The following is a 13187-nucleotide window of genomic DNA, read 5'->3' on the forward strand; positions in this document are numbered from 1 at the left end:
GTTTCTGAATTCCAACAGTATTATGAAGAGTGGAAAAACTGTTTGAAACATTGCATAGCTTCCCAAGGGAACTATTTCGAAGGTGATAAGAGTCCATATGTAACTGGATTGTAAATAAAAGTTTTTCTGAACCAGTCTCATCACTATATTTACAGACCTCGTATATAAACGGAAAACTATACATTTACTGCTTTATCATTTCAAATTTTAATGTTCGATAATTATGATGTTTTAATAGTTTCTGTTAAAAAAATTTTAACAAGTAAAAATTTATTAACCTAATTCCCAAAAAATTAAAATTATTATTATAACCCTGAATTTATTTTTTTGTTTAAATTCATATAATGTTAATTATTGATGGTCATGAATTATTCATTTTAGGTACTCAAGAGAGAAAAGTTTGGTGTGCGAGAAGGAAAGATCTTTCTGAAGTGTCAACTGATCTTTGTGACTCTGCCTTACAACCATCTACTGAAGGAACATGTGCCACCGAACCATGTTCTCCTCAGTGGGCAATCGGGGATTGGACTCCATGCAGTCAGACTTGTGGACTCGGTAGTGTTCAAACTAGACAGGTATAAATTTTGCTAATGTAAAACTAGTATAACAATTGGCTTTTAACAAATTAACAGCAAGCAACTCACCATGTGAATCATGTGGTTGTTCTGTTATGAAGTGGACATCATATTATCTGAGACATGGACATCATATGTATGATATGAGATCTGTGAAAGGATGAAGTTTTAACCATTTGAATTTTGTTTTACATGTTATTCTTGTTAAAGAATATAAAATAGTTTTACATCAACTACAGTATATTTTATAAAGTGAAAGTTATAAAAACTTTGCCTAAGTTTGAACTAGCTTTCTCTCTAAATCAACTTTCTTCAGAAGCAGTCACAGGGACTGCTGTATGATTTTGTGGTGTTGGATGTGATGCAGGTTTTTGGGTTAGGTCTTGATAGATCTCTGAAGTTAGTGATGTATTCAAAAAGTGTGTATAATTTGAATAGTGTTTGTTAATTTATCATTTTTTATGTTTGTATGTGTTATGTATTTTGAGTGGCTCAGTTGTGGCTAATTTTTATTCTTTAGTGTTATATATAAGAGTCTCATTGTATTTTTTTTTTTTTTTTTTTTAATAGACCTTTTTATAAGCGTAGTCACTACTTTGATATTTACTTAGCAGGTCCTACACTTATATTTTTGTCATAGGGATTAATTAAAGTTGGGTTTCTGGAGTCCCTTTCTGATTCATGTTATAATTTAATAATATATTATCTGCATTGTTTTACTTTTTGTGTATTGATTTTTTCTTTTTATTTAGATACTGGGAAAACGTAAGTAGAAAAATTGAAATAATTAAAAGAAATATAAAAAAATGTGATAAATAAATAAGTTCCTTTAATTGTAATTAGTAAATAATATAAAATCAATACTCATCACTATTTAAAGACTATTTCTATCTTTGTTTACAAAATAAAAGTAACTTTTATATATATATATATATATATATATGTGAGGTGGATCAAAAAAATAAGTTACACACTTGCTGTTTTCTTAAAGTAAAAGGGATATATTAATGTGTTGTGGTGGCAGCACTGGTTATGTTGTTGTCTTTACGGTCCCCGAGCAGCAATTCTGTATGACATTCGGTATGTGTGTAGTGTCATTGTCAATATGGGGTGTCCTGTATAGGTTTCGTCCAGCATAGAAGTGCCTTCAGTAGTCCGATTTTTATGAGCAAATATTACAATTGTTGTGAAATTCATCACCAAATTGTTGAGGTATACAGTGAGAATGCAATATCACACCCCATGATCACAAAATGGTGCCAAATGTTCAAAAACAGAAGAAATGTGAATGACGAACTGCGTGCTGGGTGTCCTTCAACTGCAAACACGATGAGTAACGCGGAACGTGTGAATGAAATGGTCTTGAGTAACTGGCACATTAAAATTAGAGAGATTGCAAGTGAACTTAACATCAGTTATGGTAGTGTGTTTGTGATTATTCATGATCAGCTTGGTTACCATAAGATCTGTGCACGATGGGTGCCACATCTGTTGACTGACAACCACAAACATCAATGTTTTGCATCTGCTCTTTCTTTTCTTCAACGTTATTCCAGGATTGGTTGACAGTTTTAGAAACAAATCATCACATGGGATGAGAGCTGGGTGCTTTATTTCGCTCCTGAGACTAAATGAGCATCACATGAATGGAGACACAAAAATTCACCGCAGCCAAAAAAAGTGAAAACATCCTTACATGTTCGAAAGGTTATGCTGATAGTCTTTTTTGATTCTGATGGAATTGTTTAGAGTGAATTTATGCCTAGAGGAACAACAATCAACGTCGAATCTTACTGTGAAACTTTAAAAAAATTGCATAAAGCCATTAAAGATCAAAGACCCAGAAAATTGAGTGAAGGGGTCATTTTTCTTCACAACAATGCTACTCCTTATTCAGCTCATGTAACAAAGGAGTTACTGTAAAAATTCAAATGGGAAGTGTGGTTTCATCCGCACAGCAGTGACCTAGCACCCTGCGACTACCAACTGTTTGGTCCTCTCAACCAAGTCCTGGGAGGGGGCCATTTCACTAATGATGATGAACTGAAGGAAGCGGTCCTTAAATGGTTGAAGGAAATTGGACAGAATTTTTATGAGAATAGAATTGAAAAACTTGTCACAAGTTATGAAAGTGTTCAGAAAAACTTGATGATTAGGTCGAAAAATAAATAAAAATATGTAGTTTTTGTTCAAAAAAAAAAAATTGTCTTATAAATATAACACTTCCTGATCGTCCCTCGTGTATGTATATATATATATATATATACATAAAACGTGTGTTATAATCTTAGATGTTTGAGAGTTCATATAATACTGAAAAGAATACTATTGGGTTTAGGAGCAATTTTCAGGAGACTCATAATTAAAAATTGAGAAGAGATGACAAGGAATCAATAAGAATAGAGGTGAATTTTTTTGCTAGCCAAGACCCATACAGACTCATTATACTAATTAAACATTTTAATATGTTATGAAATTACAGTATCACTGCTGAATTACATGATACAATTTAGGTAGATGTAATAATTTTTATTTTTTCGTTAATAATTGGAAAAAAAGATTCTTACTACTATTGTTATTATTAAAAATTTGTAATTAATGTTAAGTATTATCTTTTAGGTTATTTGTGAACAAATAGTTAGCAACGGTAGACCATCTCTTGTGGATAACTCTGCTTGTGAAGAGTTACTTGGTGCTCCACCAGCTACTAAAGCCGATTGTCCTGATGTCCCTTGCCCTGTATGGCACATTGGTCCATGGTCACCTGTAAGTAAGCTTCCATGTCAGATAATCTTAAAATTAGTTTTTAAAATGTTAGCTGTATCACAGAAATAATAAATTGTATAAAAAAATCAATTTTTTACTGTTTACCTTTATTATAAGTCATTTTCAGTTTTTTTAATTATAAATTATTTCTATCTTCTCTCAAGAATGAGAAAGAAAAAATCAGCACCTATACTAATAGTCTAAATTAGAAAATATACACTGTTTATTAAATTATTATTGGACTAAAGGTAAAAAATTATCTGGAACTTCATCTAGAAAACAAACTCATTTTTACTGTTAACAAAAATGTACATTGGATCCTGAATAATATAGCAAATTACATCTTTAAATCCTGATAGTTCCATAACACTTGCAGCATTTCTGAGGATTAATATCCTGGAAACTGAAGACTCTTAAGTAAGAATACAATTCCAATAATTAAAACACTTCTAATAAACTGGTTCCCATTGAGTTGAGCTGCATTTAATGCAATTTCATTGAGAGCTGTACACTTTAAGTAGTGGCTAATGAACATAGTAATCAGTGCCATTAAAAAATCTATTCAAAAAACTATTAAAAATTTATTATAATAATACATATAAGTAGGTAATCTGTTGTGGTTTTGGATTTCTTGGAATATTAGTATATACTCATAGTTACAACAAAAATATTAACTTAATAATGATACTGTGGCTGTATATTCCCTTTTTTGACTTATGGCATTGAGTTGTGGAGCTGTACTGCTGACATCTAGCTTAAGAGAAATTTTATTTTCCAAAGTGATCAATGTTTGTTTATGGATTGAATTTTGCTGAATGTCATGATAATTTTATTATAAACTAAATTCTTAATTTTATTCTTTGGGTAAAATCATTTGTAACAAGAAAAAGTCACAGAGTGTAGCATCTGAAGAATATGAAGACAACATTAGTGTGGTGTTATTTTAGGCTACATAATCACAAATTCACAGTGAAGTAAGTAAGAGCTGAAGCATTATTGCAGCACAAAATCGAAGAATTATTTTCCCACATTTGTGGTCATTTTCTTCTGATTGCCTCACATTATGGTCATTTTCTTCTGATTGCCTGTTAAGTAATACTGTTTGTTGAGCATATAACTTTGTAACAAGAATTTATAATGGACAAAGTAATTGTAATTGAAAAAAACAGTAAGGAGAACCTTAACTCACAACATCAATCAAACTTAGCATGCTCTTTTCATCTTGGTTCTTCAGAAACTTCCATTGGGTACAATAAATGGGTGTTTGTTTCAATATCATAACCGTAGACCCTTTGTTGGGTAAATTACAAAAAATTAAACATACCTTGTTCGCCAAAGTATTGGACTTTAATTTATCACACAAAAAACTGCATATAGGCTAATAATATTAAAATCTGCAATTTAACAAAGCCTGAAAACAAAAGAACTTAAATCACTTTTTTTACAATCATATACTTATAAACATAACATCAATAAACATAGTGTAACTGGAAAACTGTTGCATTACTGACATATTCTGTAATAATAAAAATTAGCAATGAACAAATGTCATTAACTTAGAAAAATAAAATACAATAATTCTTATCATTGGCACTGGCCTTTTCTGATTTATGAACATCTTCATACTTATCATTAAATAATTAAAACTTGCATTTCTAGTTTGTTATAGAAAAAAGGCCACGATAATATATTCCAGTACAAAAAAAGAAAGTTAATTACAATATAATCAATTACATCTAAAATTTCATGCAGTTAATATTATTCTACGTGTTTTATTCTTATAAACTAGGCATAAAACTAAACAAAAAAAGTATTTAAATTTAAACAAACAACATAATAGGTTTTGAAAAATATGTTATCTCTATAGTAAAACTTCACAACACAATTATCGGTGACACAACTAAATCGCATACAGAGCTTCTAAAAGCAAGATACATAATTCTGAATTTTCAACTTTTAGTGGTGCCATCTCTTAGTTACAAAATGCAATGAGATTAAACATCGTCACAGAAATTCATAAGTAATACACAAAAATGTGACAACCACTACACCGTTTTAAAGGTATCACACTCATCTGTACTGCAAATATTGTGCGTTATTGTAGACTTTGTATATATTAACATATTGAAGAACAGTAATAAATCAGACAGTCTTTATTTTCATTTTCATATGCAAAATGTTAACGTGAAAACATGAGCTCAACTTAACACCAGTACATAATTTTCAGCTATTTTGCATAACTATAAAATTACATCATCACGTCAAACCAATCAATAAAGTTTTAATTATTATTACTATTATTATTGTTATCATCATTACAAAGATACAAATCATATGTGTAGACACTTTAAGGATTAGGTATGCAAGAAAACAAACTTCTACTTATTTCATCTATTCCTAACTTGCTCTTGCAATGAATAGCTTAAAAAATGCAAGAAAACCTAACTTGCTCTTGCACTGAATAGCTTAAAAAATGCAAGAAAAACTTCTTTTTTCTTATTAATATTTTCAAAATGTATAAGATCAACTGACTTTCAAACCAAGACTTTTAATGAACAACCAGAAGAATATTAATAATAGTTATTCAATGACCTGAGAGCATCTTAGTAGTTAATAAAACACACTTACTTTACCTTTTAATGGTACATAACATTAAACAAAATCAATTATTTATGAACAACATTTTACAAATTATTATTCACTCCACTTCAAAACAATATGTAACAACTTGTACACTTACGAACAAAATGGACACAGTGAGAGAAATGTAACAAGAGAGAAAGAAAACGAGAGCGAGTCGCAGTGAACGTGAAAGAAAACGTGAGCGTGTCCACACCCAGTAGAAGTCTGACCTGCACTGAAGAAAGGTGAGAAGAAGGGGAAGCAAAGTAGGCCGTAGACAGAGGAGTGTGTGTGTTGACGACAACAGGTAGTGTGCAAGTGTTAGTCCAGGAAAGAAACAGCATAAGCGGGAAGTTTGGGAACTATAGACATAACAAAGTTTATTTTTTATAACCCAGCATACCATTAAAAGAATTACGTAAGACTGATAAGATAATTTCTGAATACGAACAAGTTGAGGAATGACATCATCGCAGACAAAGAAAATTAAACTTCTAGGAACTTTGACAACATTAAAATTGGAGATAACAAAAACAGTTAAGACTAATAAAATAAAATAATAACAAAAACATTACGACTACAGCAGACAAAAATAGAAAATTACGGTGAACTTGGCACTACGAGAAGACCTTGAATTTATTGGATTAAAGCTACTTTACGCATTGGCATAAACACCCTTGTTTCATTACCTGTTATAACACATTAGAGTAACTCTGCAATGTCATCAGCAATGTCAGCTTACAATAATTCTGCAATGTTGCTTTTGTTGAAAATTCAACAGTTTTACAAGAAATTTTGCTAAAACTCATTTCATATCCAAAATGTCAGTAAGATTGTTTCACACTAGCTATAAGAGATTCCCACTTTTTCAGCAACTTCTCTAATATTGAATAGATGATTATTGATCACAATTTCCTTTATTTTATTGATGTGATAAAGCGTCCAACCTTTTTGTTATTTTCAACATCTTCACAGCCCTCTTGGAAATGTTTGTACCATTTATAAATACTTGGGGGGGTTGATAAAACAACCTTGCTGAAAGCCTTCTCTAAAATTTCCTCCATTTCATTGCACTTATTTCATTTTAACTCAAATTTTAATGTAAATCCCTTGTTCCATAATTTTCAAACAAAATAAATTGTCACTCATAATAAAAAAAACATGCTAATTACTCAGCTGCCAAATTTTATCTTCATATCTAATATATGTGAAAATAGTTATACACATTAGAGACAGTGCTGTCATTATGTGGGGAAAAGATGAACTCGGTTAAAGACACAGCATGCAAAATTAAAAAATTTTCATTATCTTTTATCACATTTAGTATTGTTAAAAAAAAATCTGTAAAGTAAAAGGTCTTCTCTGAGGATTTTTTGGATAATTTTTTTCTTTGAAGTTTTATTGTATTTTGAAGAAGGATTTAAACACAGAAGTTAAAAATCAAAAAGGTTATGAAACACTTTTTAAAAGATTTTTGTGTAGGGTTTGTCTTGCAGAAATCCTTCAGAAAACAAAAATTAACTTCTTTAATAGTTTTCAACTTACTAGACTAATTAAATATCATTAACATTAGTATTTTTATAAATAAATGCATTTTATTAGCATTTTTTTATCATGTTAAAGTGTCAAAAGTACAGAAAATAACATTATATAATGTTTTCTAGAAAAGAAATATCTCCAAAAGTAATTAAATATTTTTCTGATTTATTTGGAATCTAGATTTAAAGTCAACAGGATGAGTTATCTTACTGCTATTGTTTACTGTGTCATGACAATATTGCTGACTTAGTGATATATTGCTTACCAAATTGATTGCTTAGTTCCCAACCAGATGAAACCACCAAATGTTTTCATTAAGTTTAACTGAAATATTTAATAAGATAAATTTTAGAATTTAGGTATAACAAATCAGTACTTTTTATTCTGATTAAATTAATTTAGAGTATGATATCCAGGAATATAACACTGAACTGGAATTTTTTACAGTACATCAACAAGAATATTTTTTTTCAATTGCTACACATGAAAAATATAAATTATATTTATGTAAATCAGTATGTTTTCCTCTTTAATATATTACAAAATTCTTGGGTACACATAATTGAAAAAAAGGTTAACATAAAATCCAGTTGATGTTACCACATCAGTCATATTGATCATAAAATACCATAAATTCTTCTATGCTAAGTCCAGACTGTTTCATTATCTCATGCGTTTTCATGAATAAGTAATTTGAAAAGATATGGTACACTGCAAGTACTTGATTTGAAAACTATTCTAGTGTCAAAAATATGAAACAGAAGTACATTCACTTCTAATCAAGAAACTAGATACAATGTATGTTCATAGTTATCTGCAATGGGACTCAACACAATGGTGCAAACCTAAGTTCCATGAATGTATCCCCAAAATGAAAATGATCAAGGCAATGCTTGCAGATAGTAGGGAATGGGTTAATAATTATTAATTTGTCTAAAAATGTTAGCCTAACATTCTGTTTTAATTACATATACTTGCATAATTGAAGTAATTTATTATTTAATTGTATCAGTGAATGATGTAATAAAAGTATAAAGGGTAGTTAAAATTGATTATTTTCTTCTTTATAGTGTGATAAGCTCTGCGGTGAAGGAAAGCAAAGGAGGAAAGTACGTTGTTACACTAAGACAGATGAACGTATTCAAGTGTTAGGTGACTCTGCTTGTCCTGCTGAAAAGCCAGAAACAGAAATGGTTTGTCGATTGAGACCTTGTGAAGGACTCGACTGGATTGTTTCCGAATGGTCTGGTGTATGTATTAATTGCTAAATTTACTTTATTTCTACCAAGATATTCAACATCTTGTGTATTAAGTAATCAACTGAATTGTACATTTAATTAATGTTGTATTGTTTACGCTATTGATGAATAGAAACCCATTATACATAACCCTTTCTCCTCTCTTATTAAGAAAAATGTACTAAAAAAAATTCAGTAAAATTTTAAAGACTTTTTCAATTGTAAATAAAAAAAAAATAAAAGAATGTTACTTATAAATAACTTTTCTTCTGTAAAGAATTTTAAAATGGTTTTTTAATCCACGTTAAATAAAATATTGTACTGGTTAATATTATTTAATTAAACTTGTGTGATGATTTTTCAATTCCTGAATTATCATCTAAGAAGCCCCTTGCCGATAGTTTATGTGAGAACTTACATAAGAATAGCAAAATTCTGTAATAATGATTTTAACACAGGATTTAGAGATCCTATTATAGGACATAATAAGAGATTATTATATTTTACAGTTTAGTGATACTTAATGAGAATTTTTAAATATCTCTGAGTCCCAATCCTAAGAACCACAGAAGATTTTACATCTTAGACAGCATTATGCATTTGTTTGTGGTTCTTTCCACTGATATAATAAGTGATTTTTAATTTTTTCTTATATTTGATTTGGGCATGTCCTAGGGCATGTGCTTTGAGTGCCCTGGAATAAATCTAATACAAATGTAAATATATATATAGTCAAATTCCTATAACTTGAAAATTTCTACAGCTCAAAATTTATTCTAATTCCCGGATGTATTGTTCTACATTATACGTAAATATAATTCCTTTAAGTTGAACAAAAATCCTATAACTCAAAGTAAAAAATTTGATTAGTTATTACAAAAAAATAAAAAAAAAAAAATAAAAGAAGTTTAACATTAGGCGTGTAATACTGATCCTATTTTCAGTTCAGAAATTTGAAACAAGCATGATTCACTTCTGTCAATATGCGATACCATAAAAATAATAATCAACATACAGTAAAGATGGAAGCAAAATCTTATACATCAGGCATCAGCATTCACCGGAACTTGTTTTTCGGAAGAAGTTTCGGTCAATGTGTCTTTATAACCATCTCAGCTCGTACGCATAGTTTTCATTTATCTGTTTGAGTTTATTTTTTACACAAGGGTGTTCTTACTGTTTTAGAGAAGTTTAAAAACAGTCACTATCAAAATTTATCTATCACTGGACCAAATTTACGCAAAAAAGACGAGTTCTTTGTGAGACAGTTCAATTGTATGGATTTCAAAGGTTGACTTAATAAGTTTAGATAAGGGTGGAATAATTTTTAAAATGTTTGTGGTGAAAGTGCCAGTGTAAATGATGAATTTTGTAATATGTGGATAAACAATATGCTAAAAGAAATTATAAGCACATACAATGAATCGGACATCTTTAATGCTAACAAAACTGGACTGTTTTATAAATATTTACCTGACAACTTTAAACTTTTAAGAGTGATAAATGCCATGGTGGGAAACCACATAAAGACCTGATCACAGTTCTTTCAGGTGCGAACATTTTGGGAACAGAAAAGTTGAAACCTCTCTTAACTGGTAAATCCAAAAATCTATGTGAGGTCGCTAACGTTAAACTCTTGCCTATTCAGTATGAAGCCAATAGAAAAGGGTTACTAGGGTTACTAGTGAAATCTTTGAAAAATGGTTATTCAAATAGGATCATTATTATCATTCGAAAAATAAAAAGATTGTTCTATTTATTGACAACTGCCTGGCACATCCAAAATCGTTTCCTCAGGAATTGTTATCAATAAAATGCATTATCTTTCCACCAAATGTTACCTCTAAACTCCAACCAATGGATCAGGGCATTATACAAAATTTTAAGCAAATGTATAGGAAAAGGATTATAATGAAAACTTTAAGAGAAATTAATCTTGTTCATTGTCGATGGGAAGTTAAAAAATCTTGGAATGATGTGACTGAGCTAACAATTTTTAACTGTTTTAAAAAAGCTGAATTTAAAAACCCACAACACGTTATTTTGTCAGAATGTGAACAAACTAGCAGTGGAAACCTTTGTTCTAGCAACAATAATGTTGATGATAATGAATGGCAGTCAGTTACCAATGTTTTGCAAGTGCCCTGCAACATAACTTTTTGAATTTATATTTCTATAGACGAAGATTTTTTAGTGGCTGATTACTCTTCTGATGAAGATATTGTAATCAGTACGATTAATGCAAAGGCAAATGAGAATGACACCATACAGACTGATTCGGACAATGACAATGATGAACTAACTACCTGCATACCTCCAACTTTAATGGGAGTTACAGATAACGTTGATTATGTTCTACAATTTGTTGAGTCAAAGATGATGTACCAGAATCGTTTTTTTTCCCCAGCGGCAGATGTAGAAAAATGGTTAACTACACTGTATCAGAGTAAATATCAGACAACTATCAACAATTCTTTTAATTGAATCTAATTATATTCAGTTATTTTTTTTATGAAAGAGCCAGTTTTGCTGTGATTATAATAAGACTGAGTATGGAAAAAAAGCAATATTCTCTTAAATAGTGCTGTACATCTTACATGAGTGAATTTACAGTTGGGTAATAATTATATATATATATATATATATATATATATATATATATATATATATATATATATATATATATATATATATATATATAATAGAATATAAAAATAGTGACATAAATAAGTCCAATAAAAATCAAACATTTAAAAAAATTAAATTTTACTGAAGAAGAAACAGAAGAAAAAATAAATCGAATGACTTGCATAAAAAAATTATTGTATTTAATTTTGTTTTATTTAAAAAATTTAATTTTCATACCTTACTGACACTTCAAAACGATCTCCTTTATGCAAAATCTAGTGCGACATATAACAAATGAAGCTTTTCTAATAGTATCACTGTCATTCTTAAGATATTCAAAAGCTATTCAGTTCAATAATTCTTCTTTGGGATTAATTTTTCAGCGTAAACAAGTTCCTTTAAACAACTCCAAAGGCAGTAGTCCAAGGAATTTAAATCGGAGGACCTAGAAAACTAATTAATTGGCCAACTTCGACCAATCCATCTGCCCAGAAAACTTAAGTTTAGATGCTGTCTAATATTTTGTGAATATTGAGGTGGTGATTGTTGTTTTTAAGATAATAATTACTATTATCTTTTCTGCCTAGATAACAATGATTTCTATGTTGAGTACTATTTATCTTTATTAGCTTCATTCTTTTATTATATTTTGATGTGCTTTCGGAACCACTTCATTGTCAAAACTTATTGTACTAGTACGTTTAAATTTCTGTTAATGTTTAGTCAACACCCCTCCCTTTATTTGACGTCATGCCTTATCTAGCCTTCTTTTTGTTTATTTTTTATTAATGGTTATACTTATCTTTTAATTTTATTTATCTATTTCCTGTTTTCAATAAATTGAGGTTCTTGAAAAGGACTTCCACTTGATTGTTGATCTGTTCATTAATGATTATTTTATTGTTACTTTTTAATTTAAAGATTTCTGGATTTTCAAATATGTTCATTCTTCCTCCTTTAACACATTTGTGAATTAATTTCATTAATTCTTCCATTTTCATTGGCGTATGCCCTTCTTTTATTAAATGCGTTGCATAATTAGAATCTTGTTTTTGATTTTTAAAAGATCCTCATACGTTCGTTATAAGTTATTAATGGAAATCATTAATTTCACCCCTCAATTAATGTCCTAAAAATTTCAGTGCGATCTCATTTCACTGAGGGAGCTGAAATCTGAGCGAAATATTTCGCTAGCTATAACTCGCTAACAAAGTTTTTCCAAACCTATGTTAATGTGGTGGACTATTTTCACTATTTTGATCAGTGTAATACACCTGTTAAGTATGTCAGTTTCCTTGTGATAACACTGTTTATATAAGTATAAATACATTTGAAAATTTTCAAACAAGAGTTGTTATGCTGTAATGAATTAAATTTGCACTTTATTATGGATTACCTAATTGATTAAAATTGATATATTTAATGTGTTGTTTCAGTGTGAAGATAAATGTGGTTTAAGTTTTGAAACAAGAGAAGCACATTGTGCTACCCAAAATGGAGAAATATATCCTGACAACTTCTGCCTTAAGAATCGATATCCAAAACTTGTTAGAGAGTGTGAAAATCCTCCATCCTGCCGATACGAATGGTTTACTTCACAGTGGAGTGAGGTAAGAGAATATTAGTGCTTAAAATTTCCTATATTTATTTTATAAAAGTTTTTATTATCAGTTTTAATATTCATTTTACATCGTTATCACATAACACCACATAGGTAAAAATAATAATTTTGTGTGGCAGGTGTAGAGTCGCAAAATATACATAAATTAATGCAAGACAACAAGGTCACAAAGTAGTATCAAAATTACAGTTATAACAC

The 13187-nt window shown here is 29.6% G+C and overlaps 1 protein-coding gene across 4 annotated transcripts in view; it reads left to right on the forward strand.

Annotated features, from left to right (window-relative positions):
- Positions 1-13187, forward strand: part of Ppn (proteoglycan-like sulfated glycoprotein papilin) — a 531917-nt gene that overhangs the window by 394190 nt on the left and 124540 nt on the right. For all 4 annotated transcript variants that reach the window (XM_075365575.1, XM_075365573.1, XM_075365571.1 and 1 more), the window contains exons 11-14: positions 382-575; positions 3195-3341; positions 8573-8752; positions 12805-12978. In XM_075365575.1, coding sequence (XP_075221690.1) covers positions 382-575; positions 3195-3341; positions 8573-8752; positions 12805-12978 — 695 coding nt within the window. The remainder of the gene's footprint in view (positions 1-381; positions 576-3194; positions 3342-8572; positions 8753-12804; positions 12979-13187) is intronic.

This window comes from Lycorma delicatula, chromosome 5 (genome assembly GCF_047948215.1).
Source record: "Lycorma delicatula isolate Av1 chromosome 5, ASM4794821v1, whole genome shotgun sequence".
Classification (NCBI taxonomy): domain Eukaryota; kingdom Metazoa; phylum Arthropoda; class Insecta; order Hemiptera; family Fulgoridae; genus Lycorma; species Lycorma delicatula.